The following is a 23,279-nucleotide window of genomic DNA, read 5'->3' as shown; positions in this document are numbered from 1 at the left end:
GAAATAGGTCCATGGATCAGCTGCAACCAGAACTTCCTTTTCTGCATCCCTTCAACCAACTGCACCCTTCTGTGTCCGGCCTACCAGATTATGACTCCCAAGTCACACCCACTGCAAGCACATAGGAGTCAAGGCCTCTGTGAGCCGCCCCTGTTTACCCAGGTTAGCCAATTAACAAATTACATGCTCTAGGAACTACAGACTGAACTCATCTCAGCTTCCTTTTGACTAACTAACATTAATTCTCAAAATTTACTTAATGAAGAGCTATTAGGTTTTATTTCTAAGCTCTCAAACCATCAACAAGCATCTATAGTTCTGAATTAATTTGCTGTTGTTAACTGAAAGGTCACTGATTTTAGCACATTAACGAGCCAGGCATTACCATGAGATTACAAAAGATGCATGAAGGGTATTTAGCATCACAGCTCGGGCTATCATCGATGCTCAGATCTGGTTAATGAATCTGAATCCAAACGCACTGCTCAAGTGCTCCACAGCGATTAGCACATTTTAAGACTCTGAATGTTAATAGGAGCTAAATGAAAATTTTCTCCTGTCTGCTCTCCATTATCCTGATGTCTGTCAGTAGAACAGAGGCAGGGAAAGCTGTGGGGAAGTTGTGCTCACCCGGATCATCAGCACGGCTTTCCTGATGTCGCGGATGCCATCGTACACCAGCCGGGAGGCGTCGATGAACTCGTTCTCGTCCATGGGCTGGGCAGGGTCGGAGCTCAGCGCTTCCACTGCAGCTTCCACCTGCTCCGTGAAGCGCGGCATCACTGCACCCAGAGCACAGAGCTGGTCAGTCCCACCCCAGCCACTCTCTGCTTCCCACTCCTGCCCTGCTCTTAACTGTCCTGGAAGCTGTGCAGTCCTTCCAGTGAAATCACAACATTTGGTACAGGAGGTGAAGTCTTAATCCAGCCCCGTTTCTGCTTACGCTGCTGCTCTTTGGTGTTTTCCTCTTGGACAGTGAAGTTTATCATGCCCTTCTAATGGACAAGGAGAAAACACCTGGGGAAGCCCTTAGAAACTATGGGATAAAATATGAACTGTTTGTTTGATGTTCCCGGCAGATGTACATCATTTTTTTGGGGGGAAAGAAATCATGCTACCATCAGGAAACTCAAGTTTAAGAAGCACTGGAAGGGGGCAGGTTGCACTGCTGCACTTCAGTGACTCATGATGCCCCAGGAAGAACATGCCAGAACCAGTTAAGAGTCTGCTATTTCTTCGGTGTCACCCTCGATTCTTCATCAAAGTAATTAAAGCAAAGCCAGCAACGAGTGGCTGGCACTGAAGCAGCCAGAATCACCCCTCACCCTGATGGATGTCACCAGTTCACAGGGAGCACCCTGATTTGATGTTTATGTGTGGGGCACTACAACCAACAATGCTCTTCCAACAGCTGTAAAGATACTTTACAAAATTTACCCTAATTATTACCCTAAATTTATTCAGCTGGGGGAATGTGATCTTCCTTCTGGACCCTGAACAGCTGCAGAGCCTGATGCAATACGGCAAGATGAGCACAGCACAACTTCCAAGCCTTCACTCACGCCTGGGACTCATTCCCAGTGTTTCCCACAGCACAGTCCACGACAGCGAGCACACTCAGGGACACCTTGTGCACAGCCCAGCTTTGAGCCAGTCAACACAGCAAAATCACACTTCTCACTTTGCAACAGTTTTCCAAACAACTCCCACTAATTTGCATTACAGCAAATTGAGTCTTTAACAGATTTCACTGGTACACGGGTAGCCAGCTGCCACAAGCTTTCAAGCAACAGCAATCCAGGGCTCCTGGGAGTGAGAGACCCTTACCTGTGTTGGACAGTAACTTGGTTGCCTCCAGCACCTTCTCAGTGTACACTCCAGGCTCGTAGTTGTCCATCTCCGAGGTGACCACGTGAATGACGCGAGCGGCGCGGCCCCGGATGGCGCCGGCCGTGCGGTCTAAGCCGTCCACGTCTTTTTCTTGGAGAGCGATGACACATTTGTTTACATCTTCTAAAATGTGATTCTCTGAAGGTAAAAGAAGGAGGATTTAGATGGTAATGTCTTTTCTCTCGCAGTCATCAGCGTGGCAATTGCTCAGGGTGGGACCTGCTCTACAGAAGCTCCATGGAGATGCTGTCAAGGATTAATGTGAAGGTCACAACCAGCAAAGAGCTGCCCTTCCACAGGAGGTGTCAAAAAAACATCAATCCATTCACCAATTGGCCTCCACACGTCCTGCCCGTTTGTACTCGATTTTACCAAAAGGAAAGTTGAGTTCTGCTGAGTTCTGCCCTGATTTCTTTCCATATTTCTCCCCTGGACTGCCTCAGCCCTTATTTCAAATACCTGCAAACCACTCCCCTGTCAGTGCACGTGGGGTGATGGGCACCTCCCCAGTACCACACCTACTCCCCTCAACACTCCAACAGACACTTGGTGCATGTTTCCAGCTTCCTCCAGAGTGTTTTCCTACAGCCACACACATTCCATCAGAGCACATTACACTGTCAGTCGCCCATTTCCATCTGAGACACATAATGTATGCAGTGAATAATGTGGAAAGCATTCCAGCCACACAGCACTCACTGACTGTTCAGAAAACAAACAAAAAAATAAAGGCAAGACCTCTGTTTGCAATTAGCTTTTTTAATATACATTTCCTGGTTTTGTAAAGAGATATTTTCCCTATTCATTGAGTCCAAGAAGCCCCAAATGGGAAAAAACTTTTAAGAGATTTCTGAAGATGCCTAAAGAAATTGGGATCCTTATTTGGGAAAATCTACCCTAAAGATCTCCCAAACTGTTAATAGAGACTTCCAAACTCTGCTAGAGAACTCTTTAATGTACCAGGACTAATGTTTCAGTATCATCATCCAACACCAGCATTTGGGCTGCTTGGTAAGAAACCAACTTGGAAACATTTCTGCTCTGTCACTTAAAATAGTTTCCAGTCTTAATTGCCATTGACTTAATCTTTCTACACTGCCAACCCATGGAAGTGGCTTTTATTCCCTCTGCAGGTAGTAAAAGAGCCATTTTGCAAGAGTTTGTAGAGACAAGAAGCTCATGGTGTTGGCTGGGAGAGGATTTGGAGGAACTGCCTGAAAGGATTGCTGCGAGAAGTTATGCTTGATTTACATAAAATTAACACAGCCAGGTGCAATATTGCGAGACTTCAGTAAGAAACCTGGGCAAAAATTACACTTGTGAAATCCCTCTGAAGCAACTCAGCCTGAGCAGGTTCAGCTGAGGGCAGAATGTGGCCCTGAGAGAGCAAAGAGCAGGTTCATTAGTGATTTGACAAGTCAGTGAGCAGGCACAGGAGCCACAGCGAGCACAGAGGGTATTTAAAGAAGAGACAGCCCTGGGAGCCACAAGAGCCCAAAGAAAAAGCTTTGGCGCCAGGCCAAAACACAGACTGTTTATTGCTTCAATTCCTAAATGAATAAATTAAACCACAGACCATTTAAAAGCCTCTTTGGATTATCTGAACTTTAATAAAAGACATGGACAAAATGAAGGTGAAATTTAAATGTCTGCTGATCGTTTAATGCCTTTTGCAGACGTGAAGTGGCCAGGAAGTCCCTTCTAGAGGGAGATAACCCACAGGGCAGCTTGCAAAGGGCTCAGCGAAGTGCAGGACTGTCAGGTCTATCTGTTCTGGAGATATTTTTCAGCTGGATGATAGCAGATAAGATCTGACACTGTGCTGAGTCCTTGTAAATAAACCCAGTGCTCCCCATCGTACAGGCACACAGAGCGTGGGTTTCCCACCAGCACTTCTGGGGATGGGAGAAGGCTGTCCCACATCCAAACCCCCCTGTCCTCCTGCCGAGCAGGAGAAACATCCCACAGCAACACAACACAGCACAGGCAACAGCAAAGGGATCTTGTCCCTCCAAAATAGCTACAGGGCAAATGGCAGGGTTGGGCAAGAAGGTAAAAGGAAAGGTATTTTTTCCATAGAAATGATTTTTAGACCAAACAAGGAAATACATTAAACTCTGAAAAGCTACAGAATAAAAAGTCACCCACGACTGTCAATCCTCAATCCACACCCACCAAACACCTTCCACCTCCACACACCTCCACATTAAAGGGATAAAGCAATGCTTTTCCAAACAACCCCAGCAGCTTCTGAGGGAGTCTGAGGGCTACAGGAGATCAAAATCAAAGAGGAACAGTCAGGAGATGAAACCACAGATTCATAAAAATATTTGTGCTTCTCTGCTGCAACTCCTGTGGAAGGTCTCAGAACCATTTCCACGCTGAACCTCTGCTGCCAAGGGGCACTGCAGGGGCCAGGTCAGGCAGCACATGGAGCAAACACTGGGGACTTCACACTCTTGTTCATCCTGGCAATATTCACTGGGAGGCTCTTGAGAAAAAATAGCTCCATTGAGATGGACAATCTGTGGCATAAACCTCTGTCAGCAGCAGAGGAACAGAAGGCAGCAAATGGAATGGTTTTAAAGAAGGTTTCAAAGGAGATTCAGGTAATTTCAGAACATTGAATTTGACAATTACATGGTGCTATCAGCAACTGCTCTAAAGAACAGAGATAGTGGGCACACCAACACACCCAGAGTGCTTTGGGGAGGCACTGATAAGAGGGATAAGAATTACAGAAGGTACAGGAGAGCTTTCAAATGAGGAATAATGAAATAGGCAGAGACTGCAGTCAGGGAAGCGATGACTGACAAAGTGCATGGCAGAACTCTGCACGTTTGCAAACAACATGAAGAGACAAAAGGGGGGAAAATCCTTTTCACCAGCTTTAGTACAAGTAGGGGCATCAAATGAAGCAAACAGGCGACAGTGCAAAACAAGGAGATTCTTCACAGGGAGCACACTTCAGCTGTGAATCTTTGCACAGGATGCTGGAGGTGCCAGCAGTTTATAATGGTTGAAAGGACAACTAACACCAGCTTAAATGAGAAAAATCTGTCAAGGACTGTTCAGGAGATAGCACCTCTGATGCTGGAGCTCCCTGAGCCGCACATCACTCATGGCTGGAGGTACACAGACATCTCTAGGCTACAGGGCTCCTGTGCCATCCACCTCCCATCCTGACAGTGAGCCTCCCCCAGACTCTGCCCTAACTCAACAGGGCCCTTCTGCTGCTGTACTTAGGAAAGTGCTGTCACCTGCAAGCTCACCTGTGCACTGAAGGATCCTTCTTCTATGATGTTCTGCTGTTACCTAAACCCTTCTTTCATCAAGCCTTTACTTGTGGATAATTGACAAAATTCTGTAGCATGAGCTGAATGGTGAAGCCTTTACTTCAGCACACCACACAGGATGCTGTGCTGAAGTAAAGGCTGTGGGATGGCTTACATACATATTTATATATGCACACACTCATGCACTCACAAGAACTCCTTTAAATTCTGCTTACATCCCAGTTAGTAACTGATACAAACATCCTAATAACCCCAATCAGCATTTGATATAAATCATACTCGCCATGATTTTATCCAAAGAGAAGCTCAGACTTCTAGCAGATGAATTGGAGTTGTGGCATTACATGGAAAACATTTATCAAAGTTCAAACAAATAATATTTAAAAGAGTATTTATTGCTTTAATATTTTTCTACCATCTCTTTGATTACACACACACATAAATAATTACTGAATGTACTTGAATATCTGGAATTGTCTCAAACTACATCTCCCTGGCTCCATTTTGGGTGGTGAGCACTCACTCGAGGTGAACTCTCATGAGTCAACGTGCCACCACTCTAGGAAAGAAACTTTCTCTGCTTACTGCCAAGCTCTTGAGAGTACAGCCATGCAATAGACTTGGTTATTTAGCCAAAACCCCCAGTTCTGTTCTAACCTGCATCCCTGCAGAAGATGGGGTTGTCCTGCCCACAACTCACTTGAGTCTTGAGCTAAACCTGGACCACAAGGGAAGGAAAGTGCTATGTTTGTATGGACTCCCAGCTTTTCTTTCTCACATGTTTGTACACTTGTGGGAAAGCCACAAGTGGAGCCTCGAACCTCAGCACACAATTCCCTCTGCACAGATTAGCCCAAAGCAGGCTCCTCCCAGCTGTGCAATTCCAGCTGCTGCTGCCCGGGGAGCACCCACGGATACAGTGAGCACGGACACTGAACTGCCCCAGTTTATGCTCACTCACTGAAAAGAGGAATTTTACTGAGAACCCAGGGAGCCACAATACAGTGTGTATGACAATGCAGGTGACTCATCACAGGAACACCACTTGGGCTTTTGTTTGGTTTTTCTTAATAATAAAAAAAATACTGTCTCTTGATTCAGGACCTTAATTTCTCATCTACCTTTTCTGCCTATGTTCACTTGGTACTTCTGACTCCACACATCCTCCTGTGAAATCACTCTTTACAACTGGAGGTTTTAGGTCACTTCAGATGTCCAAACCTGCTTGCACCATGGAAATCAGAATCCCAGCTTTCAGTGGTGATTTGTGAACACTACTGCAGACACAATTCACATGGTTACATCTCCATGTCCTCTGTCTAGAGCACAATTAAAGGATGTGGAAATAAAAATGCTCCTATTATTTTTAGGTCACAGCAGCTGATAGTGGGTCTTTATCAAGATGCTGATAAAATGGATTATCTTGGCAAGTACTTTGCCAAATGTAATTATTAATCTATTATGATGATCCAATCTCTTTTAAAAACTCTTAAAACTTTACTAAAGCTGACATGGTATGAACAGTTTTATTTTAATTAACTTGTACAACCATGGTTTGATATTCAGTTTTGTTTACACGGCAGTCTAAGGTGACCTGAGGAATCATTTTTTCTGCCAGTTCCTACCTTGGACATAAACATGTTTTATTTCCCCCTGAGTTACTGGTGAGCCTTGTCTACAGCAGCTAAATAGCAATTCATCCTTAGTTTAGCCAGAAGTTCCAAACCTTGGGACATAAAGTGTCTTCTCCTTGAAACCAGACCTCCTGTTGCACTTTCACACCTCACTGGGCACAAGGTGATCCCAGGTGAGGTTGTGACAACACAAAAACCTCACAGACTCCAGAACACATGTCCAAACCACCCCTTTTTCCAGGACTAAGCTCTTAGGAGGGTGATTATCTCTCAGCCAGGAGCCCTGATTACCTGAGACAGCCAGGAAGTCATCGATGGAAGTGATGTCATCCACGGCGTCCGTCAGCACGCGCACCTGCCTCTCCCACTGCTCCTTGAACAGATCCATGTTCTCCTGAGCCAGTTTGCTTTGGGGTTTAGCAGCCAGAGCCAGTGCAGCATTGATGACCTGTAAAACACCTCTGGATTTTTAAAACACATCCCAACAAAATTATTACCTCCTGTGTGTTTATCCAATGAACTCAGCAGCAGACAAAGCAAGTTTAATAAGTTTTGAGGAACTCGATGTTTAAACACAGAAGTGTTTAATTTTGTTGCTCTCACATCCAACTCATACCTGCTTCCACGTTTGTTATGGATAGTTATTAGAAGCAAAATCACTTGGCAAGTTTTCACAAGAGCTAGTTTCACCTGTCTTTAGCAGCTCGTGGTAACAAGGTGTTGCTTTCCCAGTGCAGGCTGTGTTGTTAAGTATTTTAGACAGGATGACATTTAGTACACTCAAAGCTGCATTTGCTACTCGCCAAAACCCCAGTAAAAAGGTCAAAAAGGATTAATCTTATACAGACTGAAGTAGAAACAATATGCAAATACAAAATTAAAGCTAAATTTTGATTTATCAGTTTTCCTTGCAGGTTTACTCTGGATCTTGCCAGTAATTGTTCTAATGACTTCAGATTTCTGCTGTGGCTGTGAACAAGCCAGATAAGCCAGGGAACAGAAGATGCTTCTTCTGAATACCCTCTCCGAATTTTCTTCAAACCCCTAAACCAGAATTTCACAGAGCTTACACTGTGTCCACTAACTGGTCATTTAAACGACCACAAAAGCCCCTTTGAATGTGGGGAGAAACCAATCTCAACAGCTTGGTCCAGCTCTTGCTGCAGCAGAATGACCTGGAGAGGTGCCAGGTGTGAGGAACCATCCACAGTCAGAGCGTGACAATCCCAGCCGTGCTCCCAAGCACCTGAGAGTCAGAGCTAATTGACTCACAATTTCAAGGTGTCATTTTTCTTCTCCACTTTAGGACTGTATTAATTTCACCAACTTGTCGACTAAAACATGCAAGTACCAGATGTTCCTGCTTTTCCAAAATCTACTTTCTCTACCTGACTTATTTACAAGTGTCACAAAGCATTTAAAAAAATATATAACTCACTAAACATGGAAATGATGGTGATGTCAAATGTACTGGGACAGCACTGAATGAATCAGGCAGGAGGAGGAGGAGGCTGCTTTGCCTGAGGAATGGCAGCAGTTAGCAGTGACAGGAAAATCCACAGAAGGGCTGGCTGCTCCCCACGGTGCCTCTGGAGCTGGGGCTGCAGGTCTGGGTGACAAACCCAGCCCAGCTCCGTGGGTTTGGTGACAGTGACCAACACAAGAAGCAGCACCTGAGCCTGAGCAGCATCTGCTCAGGGTTCTGTGGGGATGAACTCACCTCTGACCCCTGGAGGAACAGCACTGTCCCTGTCCCAGCCACCACCAAAGGCTTCTCCGCTGCTCCAGCCAGCCCAGATCACACCTCTGTGGCACTGGCAGGAGTAAGGATATGCCTTTGGAATGTCCCTGCTGCCAGCCACAGTCCCTGCTGCTCTGCCACCCTCACTCATGGAACTGAGAGTCCTGAAAACCCTCAAAAAGCCTTGTAACACCCAAGAAAATGATGTTTAGAATTTTAAACTCAAATAGAAGTTTTAGAGAGGCAAACCTGTGCTGAGCTGCTCAAGAGCCCTGATTTGCAGTCCAGCCACTGCCACCTCTCATCCCAGTCTGATTGATGTAATAAATTAACCACCTATCAATCAAAATCTGGATATCCAAGATTTCATGAAGATGAATCTGAACAAATGTCCTGGAAACAGGAGAGATAAACCAGACAATGCTCTAGAAATCTTCTCTCACTTCTATCCTGCTAGAAACTGTCACTGCAGAGACAGAGATGGTGGTGAGGCGATACCAAGGGTCAGGACATTTTCTCTGCTTTTCCCAACCTGCCTTGGCCCATATCAGATATAAAATATCCTGTAAGCACTGCGACAGGGCAGCATTAATGCTGCAGGAACATATGGCCTGGGTTCCTGCGAGATGGTTGTCTGGCCACAGCAGCTGTCTGCACAATTAATCTTTGCCAACAGCACATGTCAAGCCCAGATGCCCATGTTCAGCACCTTGTCACAGGTAACAGCAGAACTGTCACACTTACAGGGCTCTGCAACTGCTCCACAGCCTCAAACTGTGTGCCCTTACCAAATCCAAGCACAGGAGGCACAGCATCACCCTCCTCTCAACAGGCAGCTTGTTCAACCAGAAAAAGTGCATTTTTTATACATTACAGCAAAAATGTGTGGCCAAGGTGAATGTATTTTATAAAAAGGATCAAGCGAAACCAGAGTTGATCTCTCTCAGACAGACTTTCCTGCAGTAGGGAAGCAGCCAGCAGTGCTGGTGGGGATATCAGAGGTTATCCATGGTCACCATGGAGCTAAAGACAAACCCAAAGCTCAGGAAAGCCACACACGTGTGAGTGTGCTCAGGGAGAAATTCAGGGCAGCAGACACAGCTCAGCAATCCCTTTTTATAGCACACATTCAATATCTCCATGTGCAAAGTGGCCACAACAGACAGCTTTAGCAGGGTTGATAAACTCTCCACTCTGTGGAGAGTTTAGCATTCAAGTGGGCAAATCCTCCTGCACCTGTCTCACACCTCTGCTGAGGAAATGTCCCAGGGATCACTGACAACACCCTGCATGTGATCTGTTCCAGGGAATATACTCTGGTATCCAGCACAGAGTGATTGATTTATTTTCCAACAGATGCTTAGAGAGACGTGGGAAAATGACAGGGATGCTGGATCTTAAATAGTCTGTGTACTTAGCAGGACTATGATCCCTTTATTATCTAAAAATAAACACTTTCAGGGGAGGAGGAAACACTTTTTAAGGGGAAGGGATGGACTACAATACCCTTTCCTTCTCCAAAACACATAAAGCATTGGGCAACTACTTTAAAATATCACTAACTCTCACAGTATGGAGACAGACAGAGTTAAAAATGCAGGAAGATCATGACCGGACTATCTGTAATGTAGCCACTTCCATGTAAAACATTTGGCAATTTCAGGGAAATATTTTGTATTTCAGAGCTTTTCAAGATGCTGCCAGAGCGCTGTGATCACAATGACTCACTGAAGTTGTACAAAGAAAAGAATCAAACAGGGACATTTTGAGCCTATCCAGAAGGAAATGAAGCATGGCAAGAAAACACACTATTTTTATCGGTGCTTTGTTTCATGTAGCAGTTGCAGTGTTGGAGTCAGACAGCTCCACACTCCATATCACACTTCCAGAGAGTTCCTTGGAGCCTCTCCCCTGCACCTCTCAGCTTCCTGTGGTAGCAGCCAGGGCTTGCCAATAGCTGGGGAGGCTCAGCATTCCAAAGACTGGAATGGATGTCTCAATCTGCACCTGGAGTCCTCTTCCCATCCCTTCCATGGGAGCAAGCTGCTGCTTTTCCCTGGTTTTACGTTCCCTGTTGAAAGCAGAGATGTCCGAGCGTGGCTGTGTCCCTCCCCCTTGGCAGGGCAGGGCTCTCCAAGGCTCCCTGCGGTGACTCCTGCCTGGGTTACAACATTTCAACTGCTTGGCCCAGAAGCTCTCTCAAAAAACTCAGCTATTCTGGCCAGAAAACAAACACCTGAACCTCAGACAAACCTGTGGGTAAATTACAGCCACTGGGTCAGCCACAATTAATTCTTTTAGGCTAAATTTAGGATGGCTTCCAGCCTCAGCTTTATAGCACCCCAGCTGGAAGTCAGAGAGGTCAGAAGAAAGCTCTTCCATGTGGTGATGTTCTTACAAAGAACTATTTTGAATACTTGGCTGGCATGGCTAAAGGAAGAAACATCACTTGGGAGAGGAAAACTATCACCCAGCTATTTGCACTGCAATCCCAACCTGTTGTATCTTACTCAGTGCACACCATGAGTGACCCTCGCCCGTTTCAGTGATTTAAGCACCTGATTTTTGCCTCAGTGCTTTTGGTAAGAAGCTTTGGCTCCTTTCAGGAAAATGTTCTTCCTGCAGCTGGTTTAGCTTTTCCTTGATTGCTAGGACTGATTTTAGGATGTTACTGTGCCCCAACAAGGAGCTTTTCAGTTTCAGAAGCTCTGAGGTGAACTCCCATTCCTCTCCCCTCACTACACACCACTGCTTTACAACCAAAACATCTGCAGTTCCTAAATAACTCACTCGGGCTTGGGGTTTATATAAAGATCTTGACTCACCAGATTTCTTGTGGCATTTGGATAATGAGTTGGAAAGTAGCTTGTGGCCTACAGATCCAGGATACTTTGCATTTGTAAAAAGAAAAAGCTAATAAAACAAGCCCCCACCTATCAGCTCTCATCTCAGGGGCAGAGGAACATGTGGCACACACAGACAGTGCCCTAGTGGGGATGTGAAATCAGTTTTACTCAGGAGTACGTGAAAAGAACCCCTCCAAGCCTCTCTGCCCTTGCTCAGGTGGATTTTAATCCCGTATTTTCCTGTAATAAAGAAAGCATGGCTTGTTTCCCAGCAGTTCATAAGAAGCTCCTCATAATTTAACTTTACATACACAAGATGCCAGAGCTGCCTCCCTGCTCATGCCCATCCCTGCTCCTCACTGCATTTTGCTCCGAGTGTTCAAAATGGCTTATGAGGAGGATGTTGCAGTCGCTCCCAGTCACATCCCAGCCAGGTTTGCATGCCCACATCTGTGTGCGCCAGCCCTCCACGTACTGGAGTACAGCAAAAAGCACTCTGCAGGCTCTGATGAGCTGAAATGCCTGGGAGCAAAACACACAGCAGATTGTTTTACACTCTCAGAAGCTCTAATGGCAGTGACCAGCAATGAACAAGAGGCTGATGCACCGAAAGAAGAAGGAAAAGTTTCCTTTGATTTCCAATTCTTTGTTCCCATGTACAAAAGGCACTTTGAGCACTTTCCTTTCCTGCGAGTTATGCACGGAGTGACTGCAGGGATCTCTGCAGATATTTACTGTCTTGTGGCAGTGCTGGAACAACCCACAGATCCACACTAAGTAAATCAGAACCACAGAATGGTCTGGGCTGGAAAGGACCCTAAAGTTCATCTCTTTCCAATATCAGGGACACCTTTAGCTAGATCAGGCTGCTCCAAACCCCATCCAACCTGGCCTCGGACACTTCCAGGGATCCAGGGGCAGCCCCAGCTGCTCTGGGCAACCTGAGGGCCTGCCCACCCTCAGAGGGGACAATTCCTTCCCAATATCCCACCTATCCCTGCCCTCTGGCACTGGGGTACAATTCCTGATTCAGAGTCTCTCTCCAGGTTCCTTGCAGCCCCTTCAGATGCTGGCAGGGGCTCTGAGGTCTCCCCACAACCTCCTCTTCTCCAGGCTGAACATTCTCAGCTCTCCCAGTCTGGCTCCATAGGGGAGATGCGCCCCTCAGCACAAAGCCCTTCTCCAGTCCAGCATCTACTGTCACAGCAGTATTTGCTATTAAGACTTTTTCCATTCTATGTATAGATAATTATCCTATCAACATCCCCATCCATGAAGAAAACATTTTTATTTGGAGCTGAGGACTGATTCTGTAGTGCCAGTCCAAGAGAAGCTGCAAGAATTTTGGTGCCATTTATCTTGCTCCATTCTGCATTTATTTGGCTTCAAATGCTGAAACTTTGGGGTCTCAGGGACTTTGTTTCTTTCCTGGAAGCTGTTCCACCACTGTGCTCCCCAGACCCTGTGCCTGTGATAAAACAAAGGGCCCTTACTCACTAACACACTTCTTTCTACAGAACTGAATCCTCTTCCTGCTCTTGGTTTATTTTCATGCACCAGTAACTGTTTGAATTTCTAAAATTGTTGCTTTTCTGGTCAGCCTTGGCCTGTGCTGGCAGTTCTTCCCAGCAAGCCTGGGTGATGCAAATCTGCAACCCAAGTGTTAAGTTTTTAATAAAAGCATTTCTACTTAATGCCAATAAAATGTTTCAAGCACCTGCAATTAAACAGTCTGGAGACAGATCTGCTCATTAGAACATTCAAAAAAATCTGACAGTCTTTCAAAGAGATGAAAAAAGGGGACAATTGTTTGATGTTAAGTCTGTACTGCAAGAAAAATGAAGTGCTCTCCTTCTCCAACATCCACCAGGAAAATGGTGGTGACTGGGGCCTCAAGGAGAACAAAGTCTGCTGGTCCCATTTGGGTTTGGTTGATTTGAGGGGTGGTCTGCAGGGTTTTTTTATTTCTCTAAGACACTCCAACTTTTAAACAAAAGTTTCTGGAACTCTCCATGGGATTCCTTCTGCTTTGGTAGCAGAGGAATTTTGTCTCTGTGTCAGTAGGTGTGATCACATATGAGCCATCTGCCTCATCAGAAATCTATAAGCAGCAAATGGCTTTTCAAGCAGTTCAAAATTGGAATTAGAAGGATGTGAACAAGCAGTTATTAAAGCAAGATGTTAATATGAGAAGAGCCAATTTATTTTTATTAAAAATGTAATTTAATCCAAGAATTCTCTGGGGTCAGTTTGATGGGCGACGCGTGTGCGTGGCGAGCAACTCCAAGCACACTCCAGCGGGTACGGGTGGACTGGGAAGGACCTGTGCTCCCAGGTGCTGCCTGGGGGCCTCAAAGCTTCTCTGGAGGATGAGCTCTTTGGGCTGGGGTGGAGAAAAGCGCCCAGCCCTGCCTTTCACAGGGGAACAGGTCCTGTGTGCCCTGGGCAGGTGTGTCCTGCAGCCGCCTCCCAGGAAATGCTCAGAGTCCAGGGCAATGGGCTCCAGCTTTGGCTGGCTGAGGCAAACACCCAACCTGATAGGAACTCTACCCTGCAGTTATTTCTTACACCTCTCAGCCCAACAGCAGTTTGGATAGGAGACTACAGATGAACTTCATGGAGGCTGCAAAAACCAAGAAAATCAATGTATAGCTGGTAAAAAAGGAGCTTAAGTGACAGCAGACTGTCACATCAAAAGGCTGGAGCAATTCTCCCTCTCAGGAGCTGGGCTGGGGCATTCTCACTGCTGGTTTCTAACACCTACAGCCTGTATGATCAGAAACACTCCAATGGTTTCAGCTCTCTTCCCAGACATCTTTAATGCAAAATGCTGTTACAAAACAACCTTTGCAGGCTCCCAGAGCAAGTCCTTCCTGGAGACAGAGTGCAGCCGCCAGAGCTGGGAGCCAGGAGAGGATCCAGGTTTCTGAGTCGAGATAAACAAAACCTTTCCCTAATTCACCACTGGCAAACTCTGTGTTCAGTGAGAAGGCAAAGAAAACTTCCCCCCTGCTCTGTGAGGCAAAGGCAGGCACAAGCAGCTATTCCAAGCATTTCACAGCAGTAATTTTCCATTTCCATGAAGAAAAACAGTTTAAGCATTTTTCTTAGATTTAACTGTAGTGATGGAGAACTTTGCTCCTTCATCTTAACCCCCTCCAGCCTGGCTTGTTCCCAGCAACCAGCAAGGCAGGGCTGAGGGGACTCCTGAGAGGTGCTGGACAAAGCTGGTTCCTCCCACACACAGAACTCCAGCAATTCTCAAAAGAAAGAACTCAGGCAGGCTGGTAAGTCAGGGCTGGAGGAAGAAAACACAGTGACCACTGAAGCTGCCTTATTTCTGCCCTGTAAACCCAAACTAAAATCATCCAGCTGGCTACTCTGGACAGCTCATCCCAATAGCTCCTCCTGCACCCTCAAAGGGAGCTCTAAATGTCCCATTAAGTCTTCAACTTCACATTAATTTCTGCGCTAATTGGCTTGGGACCCACAAGCAGGAAGGATAATGTTACTCCTGAGGAAGAGCTGATTTCCAGTAACAAACCATGCTAAATAAATTGACTGCTTGTTTCTGTAGAGACCTTCTGATGAAAAAATTTCTGCATTTTCTTTTTCCTCAAAGAAAATTTTAAACCTGAGGAAGTCTGAACCCAAGGGTGACACTGGCAACGACTGACTGCTTGTCAATACCAACAAAACTTCCAGGTTTTCCCAAGGCACCTTGAAGAGTTGCATGTTCCTTCCTCCTGCTGACAGTTCAATGGCTCCTGATGGCAAGGGAGCGAATTACAGCTCTATTTGAGCTACAGCTTTTTATAATTAACTCTACAGATTGATTTCTGCAGAAATCATTCTTTAACCAGGAATTCCCTACTCCCAGAATGGCTTCTACTCAGATAAACCATTTAAGAGGTTACCTGGGACTGAAGTGCATTAAATTTCAGTTTCATCTTTCAAGCACAGCAATACTTTGAATTACATTTCATACATTGTATTTCCGTGTGCTACTGATATCTTGATGTTTCTGGGACTATTGTAATTACTGACTGACTTGACTCTTTCTGAAACCAGCATCTTCCTGGAAAAATACCATCTGAGCCAAAAAAACCCCTCCAAAAACGTACAGGACATATAATGTCGGGTTCAACCTGTATCTTATGCCTAATGCACACATTTGTTCGCCACAGCCACCTAAGAAGATTCAAGAAGTAGCTGCGAATCTCATCAGGAATAAACTGCAAAATAAATTGTCTAGAAAAGGAATTAAAATCTCACATTGTTGCTCTTGATATTGAGAATCTTTTAGAGATTGTGGAAAATACCCAAGGTTTGGAGACAAGCTGAGGAAGGCAGCTGAGGAGGAGGAGGAGGATGGAGAGCTGTGCTGCTTGCACTGGCACCAGACGAACTATTGTTACCAGAAAACACAGATGCCATTTGTAAAACAGTTTAGACAAGTGCCCCTAATTATCTCTCAGGATTCACAACATGTTTAAATACTCTTAGAGCATTAAAGAATCAACCCAAGAGCATGTAATGTAATATAAAAGCACTCTTTCAACTGCTATGAACATCTATAGTGTCATTTACTAATCTCTTGGTGACGACCCTGAAATTAAGGCAAGACTGCGCAGTGGGGCATCTCAACTGTAGGCTTGGAAGTTCAGAGATGTGACCTTTGTAAACCCAAAATCCATCAGTTAAAGCCCTTGTGCATTTATAGATACTCAGAGCTTCCAATGTGTGTTAAATATATTGTCCATAATCCCCAAAGTCAGAGGTTAACAGCTGCACTTCAGGAGATGTGGCTACACTGGTGACTACAGCTGGGTCATTATTTCGTGCTGACTACCACGGTGCTTATTTTATCCAGGAGTAGATTTATTTAAATAGGCAGTTAGTTGTTGGAAAAGCAAAGATAAAAGAGTCTCTGAAATACACACAATTTCAGCAATGGGGGGAGGAAAACACCCCCACAGACTTGGACAACCACCAGAAACATTTAGATTCAAAGAGAACCTAACTTTCTTCAGATGATTATTTTCAAAAGCAGCAGCATTTGTTTGGAACACCCTGCGTTAGACACCCATATTCTGGGAGATAACTAAAAAAAAACTTACATCAGCCTAGTTGGCTCCTTCAGGAAAGAGCAAGCCCTCATATCAGGGAAGATGGATTTCTAAAAGCTTTTTCTTTCACATGCTTTGTTCCTACTGCAAAACTTGACCTTTGGTTTCAGCAGCCATGCACAGCCCTCACCCCAGGGCAGGGGCAGAGAACTGCTCAGCCAAATGCAGGAGTGGCAGCACAGAGAGCCACCTCAGGATGCCCAAAGGATCAGGATTTAACGTTTTATGTTCAGGGGCCTCTCTTCACTTGTTTAACAGCACAGTTACCTGCAGGTCACACAAAAGGTAAACCAGTCCTGCTCCTCACACTGCCTCCACCTATTCCCTCCAAATCTCCTGCTGGGGTTGGTACAAGTGAACACCCCTCTTCCTTTTGACAGTTTTTTGATGAAAAAGACCAATACAGATGGGAAAACCTGAAGAAATTCCAAGTAATCCTGAGACAATACACTTTATTTTCATAAAATGCCATTTTGCCAATTTTTCTGAGTACATATTTTCTGTTAGTTCCCCCTTAGCAACAACAGTTTATTTGGATGGTTTAGATCTGAATTTCCTGTTGCTTTAAAAAATGTAAATTGCACAAATCAACAGCACCCTGCAGACTTCAGGGGTTCATCCAAGTATCTAGTTGTTGACATTTAAAACACCAGGCTGTCAAGAAGGAAGAGGATAGTCTAGTGCTTATATAAACTTAATTTCCTTGTTTCCATTAAAAAGTTATTAATTAAAAGGTAGTCTCAGCCAGGCTCACACTGTTCACACATAGCCAACTTCCTCTCATCCTACTCCATCGGGAAGATTATCTGGCGTATTTATATTCTACTCAGGCAAAAATAGTATTTTATAATTCATCTTACAGCATGCCCAGGAGCAGTGCTAGCACCTTCACTAGGCACCTTCCTGCAGCACAGATGTGCACAGGAAACCACTGAAGCTTTCCACATTTACTAACTGCAGGTTACTGGAATGTCCTGGCCAATGGAATTAGAGCTATGACATAAAAATGACCCTTTCACATCAGTGATTCCTTTGCCATGCATTTTAAAGTTCCGAAGTCTTGATACCTATGCTGCATTTCATCCTTTGCATGTAGTAAGGGAAAAAAATCAAGTTCTGCAGCAAGTCAGACAGTCACTGTGACACCATAGCAGTCATAAGCAGCACCAGCAGGTTGGGGTTTGTCACCTGCTGTGCAGCCTCTCCTCACCTGGGGACACAGGGCCTCCAGCTGGCTGGCTGACATCCGAACCAGTTTCACACCCTCCTCGTTGTTGGAGATGGAGCAGGCCAAGTTGGCAACCTGTGTCAGAGGGGGGAGAAAACAAAACACAGCTGTTAGAATTGGGGGTTATTTCCTTCTGGAGAAAACTTTTGCCTAATCCCAACAGTGACCACTAACCAGTAACCCATCATGGAACAAAAAAAAAATCCACATTTAATCTGTTCTAAGAGTTTTGAAACCACTAATGGCACCTGTTCCTTCTGTAGACATAAAATTGTAACACTGTGGATCATGGAATCCTAGAATGGTTTGGGCTGGAAGGGACCTGAAAGCCCACCCAGTGCCACCCCTGCCATGGCAGGGACACTTTCCACTGTCCCAGGTGCTCCAAGCCCCAGTGTCCAGCCTGGCCTTGGGCACTGCCAGGGATCCAGGGGCAGCCCCAGCTGCTCTGGGCACCCTGTGCCAGGGCCTGCCCACTCTGCCAGGGAACAATTCCTCATTCTCAATATCCCACCCAGCCCTGGCCCCTGGCAGTGGGAGCCATTCTCTGTGTCCTGTCCCTCCATCCTTTGGCAATTGTCTCTCTCCAGGTTTCCTGGGGCTCCTTCAGGCCCTGCAAGGCCACCCTCAGCTCAGCCCAAAGCTTCTCCTCTCCAGCTGAACATTGCCAGCTGTGCCAGCCTTTCCTCCCAGCAGAGCTGCTCCATCCCTCTGCTCATCCTGGAGCCTCCTCCGGCCTGGCTCCAGCAGCTCCAGCTCCTGCCTGTGCTGGGCCAGGGCTGGGGCAGCTCTGCAGGTGGGCTCTCACCTGGGCACAGGGGCAGAATCCCCCCTGCCCTGCTGTGGGATCAGCCCCAAGCTGGGGGTGGTTCTGCGTCAGGGCAGGTCCAACTCCCACCCCCAGCCAGTCAAACAGGGCAGAAATCCCTGCTAGCCATGATCAGGGTAATGCTAAAGAGCAGCACTGACTGCAGTCAGTTTAACAGCCCAGTCCCAGCAGGGAGAGACAGCAGAACCCCAGAGAGCTGAGCTGATCTGCTGGTGTTCCATGAGGGCCCCTGTGTGACAGGAGGGGTCAGGTAAGGCCTGGCAGTGTTCCTCCAGCACTCCCCTGCTGCAATTCATCAAATAAAACCAGTACAGGAGATCTTCATGATGCATCCACAGGCCTCCAAAATTTGAACAGGATCTCCTGAGATGCTAAAAACTTTACTCCTCAACCTTGACCTGCTGCTCAGCATCACCCTTAACTAGGTCAGCCTGAATCAGGGAGCTCTGTAAACATCTGCTTTTTCAGAGCACAGAGGATGGGGACAGCACAGAATTTTTTGGTAATTGAAGATACTCCTCATCCCAAAGCTACTCTCAGGGGAAGGAAGTCTGAAATAAGTTACATTTCTCAGCTGACAGGTGAATGACAAGCATGTTATTCTGAGCCATTTGAACACAGAAAGCTGTAAAAATAGCAGCAAGTGAACTGAGACGAACACCGAGTACTGTCCTTCCAGAGGCCGAGCAACCTGCAAAGCCCCCTGTAAATATGCCATAAAAGCATCACCAGGAGACAGCAGATGCTCAGTAACATCACTGAACCAGATTTCTCCAGATACTTTCTTCTATAAGCTGAGGAATTTGCATTCTGCCTTTAATTAAAACTATTCTTTGCATTCATGTAAGTATTTTTGAAGTAGTATCTGAGCTCTACCACATGCTTTTCCCCCTCCCCAAGCCCTTCCCTCACAGCAGATGTTCCCACACAGAATACATTACTGTCCTGCAAATCATCAAGCATGTACCATTACACTTGAACAGCATTTTTCATCAATCCCATTATCAATCTGGGGAAACAAAATCAAGTTCCCACTGCAAAGTACAGGGCCTCTTCCTCCCTCCAGCTCCAAGCCAAGTTACAGAGGATGGAAAGCAGGGGTGTCAGGAGGAGAGGTACTTCCAGCAGAGAACAAGCAAGCAAACAGATGTGCCAACACATATTTGGAGGAAAACAAACTGAAGTTAGGAGAAAGACTGAGCACCATCAACAACACAGAGGAAACCCTGCCAGCTCTCAAGAATATTTGTGTCCTGCTCCTGAAGTTTCTCTTCCACTTGTGTTTGGATTCAAGTCCTACACAGGTAGGGGTGAATTGCAGGATGTCCCCAGCTCTGTGCACAGTGCTGCAGGCAGGGCCAGCTGAGGCAGGGCTCTGTGCTCCTCCTCTCTGCCACCACCCCTCAACAGCTCCGGCCCTGCCCCTCTGCACAGCCCCCAGCAAACAGCTGGCCCTCAAACACCCTCTCACACAGGGGTTTTGCCTGAACACTTCGGAGTTTTCCTGTATATCTGCCATGCCTTGAATCCCTAGTGCCCAGCGAGCTGCTGGGATAATATAAAAGTACATCATGCTTTTGTTTAGAGGCTCACAAGAACCAAAAGACAATCAGATGCCATGATTTAAAAGTCAAATAAAGATTTTGCTGTTGGTTTAAGCACAGGTCATATTTTTGAGAAACACCAGTTCGCCAATATTTTTTATGGTCCATATTTCCCCATCATTCCTGCCTCCACAGCAGCATTACAACCTCTAGGAGCCAGGAGAACACAAAGCTCTATTGAGTAGGGGCAGAATAAAAGCGACATTGAAGCACCACAAAATCAGCCTCTCCGATATCTGGAGATGTTGTGCTGTCTCTCAAGCCAAGTGTGATGAATCAAGCATACAGAAACCCTGCTCTGTCTGAACACAGAGAGGCAAAGAAGTTAATAATGGAGTGTCCCCACCGTGGTATAATGAAAATTTGCTTTTTTGCACAGTCATTTTTGAACAGTCATTTTTCTTCTGAATACCCAACTGATGGCAATTCTTCTTTAGAAAGCGCCCGACTGGCACTGCCAGCGCTCATGAAAGAAGCGTGTGTGCTTCCCTGACTGAGGGTCTTTGGCAGTTAAAGACAATCCAACTGTTGGCTGCCACATCCCATCCCAGGCTGCGGCTCCAGAGCTCAACCCTTCATTTCAGCACGCTCATCCAACAGCCAGCTACTCGCTCTGGCAGGGGCCTCCTCTGCCAGATCAGCACACAAACTTCCCTGCAAACTCTGCTGAACATCAGAGCGAGGCACAGACGTGGCAGCAGCTGAGATGACTTCAGAGTGCTGCAGACAGGGCTGTAAATTCACAGCAGTGCAGCGTTTACTGCACCCATGGGAAGGCTCTGTCTAACTACTGGAAAACACTCACAAGCCTCTTAAAATTTGGAATTTAAGAAGAGCTGTGTCTACTAATTAATCAGGTTGTAAATGACGTAACAGTGAGGTATTTTAAACTGTCAGTAATTATCAGGTGCTCTGTAACATGAATTCTGAAATTGCATGTACCAGCTGAGATGGATTGCTGCAGGATTAAGAAATTTAATTTTAAAAGTACCTGAAAGGACTCATCTTCAATAATTCCTGGGTGATCTGACAAACTTGAAACTCCCTCTCTCTTCAGAGGATAGGGTAGTTCTGGCCAGTTATTTCACACATACCCATAATACACTGGATTTCGTAGCTGAGATGAAGATCACTCTTTCAAAGCCCACAGAGCGCTTGGAAATCATGCATTTCCAAAACTTCTAAATTAAATAATGCACCTCAAGGGAATAAAAATTTCCTTTAAATCAAATGTGAATTAAATAGTTTCTCCATGTCTCCAACAAAAGCAGCTGACTGACATAGTAAGTGGTCAGACTTGATTTAGAAAGAAGAACACTTGTGCTTGAGAGCAAAATAGCAATTGAATTCCTGCTGCATTTGTTCATTCTTACCATTCAATATCATCAAGTCCCTTTACATAAGCACTACTGGCACAGGCATCAAAGGAGACAAAACCACTGCAAATAATGTAATCAGCACAACGAGCAATCTCTTGAAAAAAGTTAAAAATACAGTGGGAATGAAGACAGCCCGAGCCTGCAGCCGAGCGCAGTTCAGACACCTCTCACTGCTGACAGACCGATTTAAAAGTAGATTTCAAGTTTCTCTCTGTTCAGAGTCTACAGCCACGGCCCAGAGACTGCTTCTCAGACCCCACAAGGCAGGGCAGACCCCAAGCAGCTGTTGGTATTTAGAGGAATGAGCTTAAATTTCCCCCCAGTGACAAATGCAGTGCATGGAACTCACGGTGCCAAGCAGAACAGCTGGGCAGGCTCGTCTGGAAAGGGGCATTCATGCCCTGAGCAGTTTTTGAAACTCAGATCTCATTGTTTTCAATGATGACATCAGCACACTACAAGATGATTTGAGGTGAGTGGCTCTGGTGTTGGCACAATCAGGGAGTGAATGGCCCTAAATCCAGGCCAGTCACCAGTGGGGCTCCCTGGGCTCAGCACTGGGCCAGCCCTGTTCCATGTCTCTGTTGGTGATCTGGATGAGGGGATGGAGAGCAGCCTCAGTAACTGCACAGACAGCACCACAGTGGGCAGGAGGGCTCTGCAGAGGGATCTGGACAGGCTGGATCCATGGGCTGAGGCCAGCTGTATGGGGTTCAACCAGGCCAGGTGCTGGGTCCTGCCCCGGGATCACAACCCCAGGGATGCTCCAGGCTGGGGAGGAGTGGCTGGGAAGTGTCCAGCAGGAAAGGCCTGGGGGTGCTGTGCCAGTGGCTGGACATGAATGGCCCCAGGGCTTGTACCAGCACTGGGGTGGCAGCAGGACCAGGGCAGGGCCTGTTCCCCATGCTGGCACTGCTGGGGGACCTCCAGAGCTGTGTCCAGTTCTGGCCCCTCATGGCCAGAGAGCCCTGGAGGGGCTGGAGCGTGTCCAGGGAAGGGAACGGAGCTGGGAAGGGGCTGGAGCCCCAGGAGAGGCTGAGGGAGCTGGGAAGGGGCTCAGCCTGGAGAAAAGGAGGCTCAGGGGGGACCTTGTGGCTCTGCACAGCCCCTGACAGGAGGGGACAGCCTGGGGGGATCGGGCTGTGCTCCAGGGAACAGGGACAGAAGGAGAGGGAACGGCCTCAGGCTGGGCCAGGGCAGGCTCAGGGTGGATTTTAGAGAAAGTTTCTTCACTGAAAGCACTGTCAAACCCTGGCAGAGCTGCCCAGAGCAGTGGTGGAGTCACCATCCCCTAGAGGGATTTCAAAGCCATGTGGATGTGGCACTTGGTGACAGGGTTTAGTGGTGGCCTTGGCAGTGCTGGGGGAACAGCTGGACTCGAGGGTCTCAGAGGGCTTTTCCAACTTAAATTATTCCATGTTTTTTTGCCTTTGGAGGAGGCATAACTTAAGTGGTTCCCTTTGAGAGGCAGATGTTACCTCAGGCCAAAGGGTCAGCTGGGAATATGTTATTAGTAAGAAGGTGTAACTCCAATATTAAAAAAAATATTGTACCATCTGTCACAGAATGATTCCATCTCAGATTCTAGTTAACTTTGACTTTTCAGAATTTACTGATATTTAAATCAGGAAAAACTTGTAATTTCTAAAGCTGTTCTTTCTACCATTAGTAACAATTTGTGGCAGAGAACCTCCTCCCCTGAC

At 46.3% G+C, this 23,279-nt stretch overlaps 1 protein-coding gene across 1 annotated transcript in view; it reads right to left on the bottom strand.

The window, feature by feature from the left end:
- The window catches only part of CTNNA1 (catenin alpha 1), a 116,581-nt gene that overhangs the window by 13,515 nt on the left and 79,787 nt on the right, over positions 1-23,279 (bottom strand). The window contains exons 10-13 of the mRNA XM_030229137.2: positions 17,747-17,839; positions 7,112-7,268; positions 1,828-2,028; positions 631-782 (exon numbers count right to left, since the gene is read on the bottom strand). Coding sequence (XP_030084997.1) covers positions 631-782; positions 1,828-2,028; positions 7,112-7,268; positions 17,747-17,839 — 603 coding nt within the window. The remainder of the gene's footprint in view (positions 1-630; positions 783-1,827; positions 2,029-7,111; positions 7,269-17,746; positions 17,840-23,279) is intronic.

This window comes from Serinus canaria, chromosome 13 (genome assembly GCF_022539315.1).
Source record: "Serinus canaria isolate serCan28SL12 chromosome 13, serCan2020, whole genome shotgun sequence".
NCBI classification, from domain to species: domain Eukaryota; kingdom Metazoa; phylum Chordata; class Aves; order Passeriformes; family Fringillidae; genus Serinus; species Serinus canaria.
Note: the sequence above shows the minus strand (reverse complement) of the source record. Positions and strands in the feature narration are given on the sequence as shown.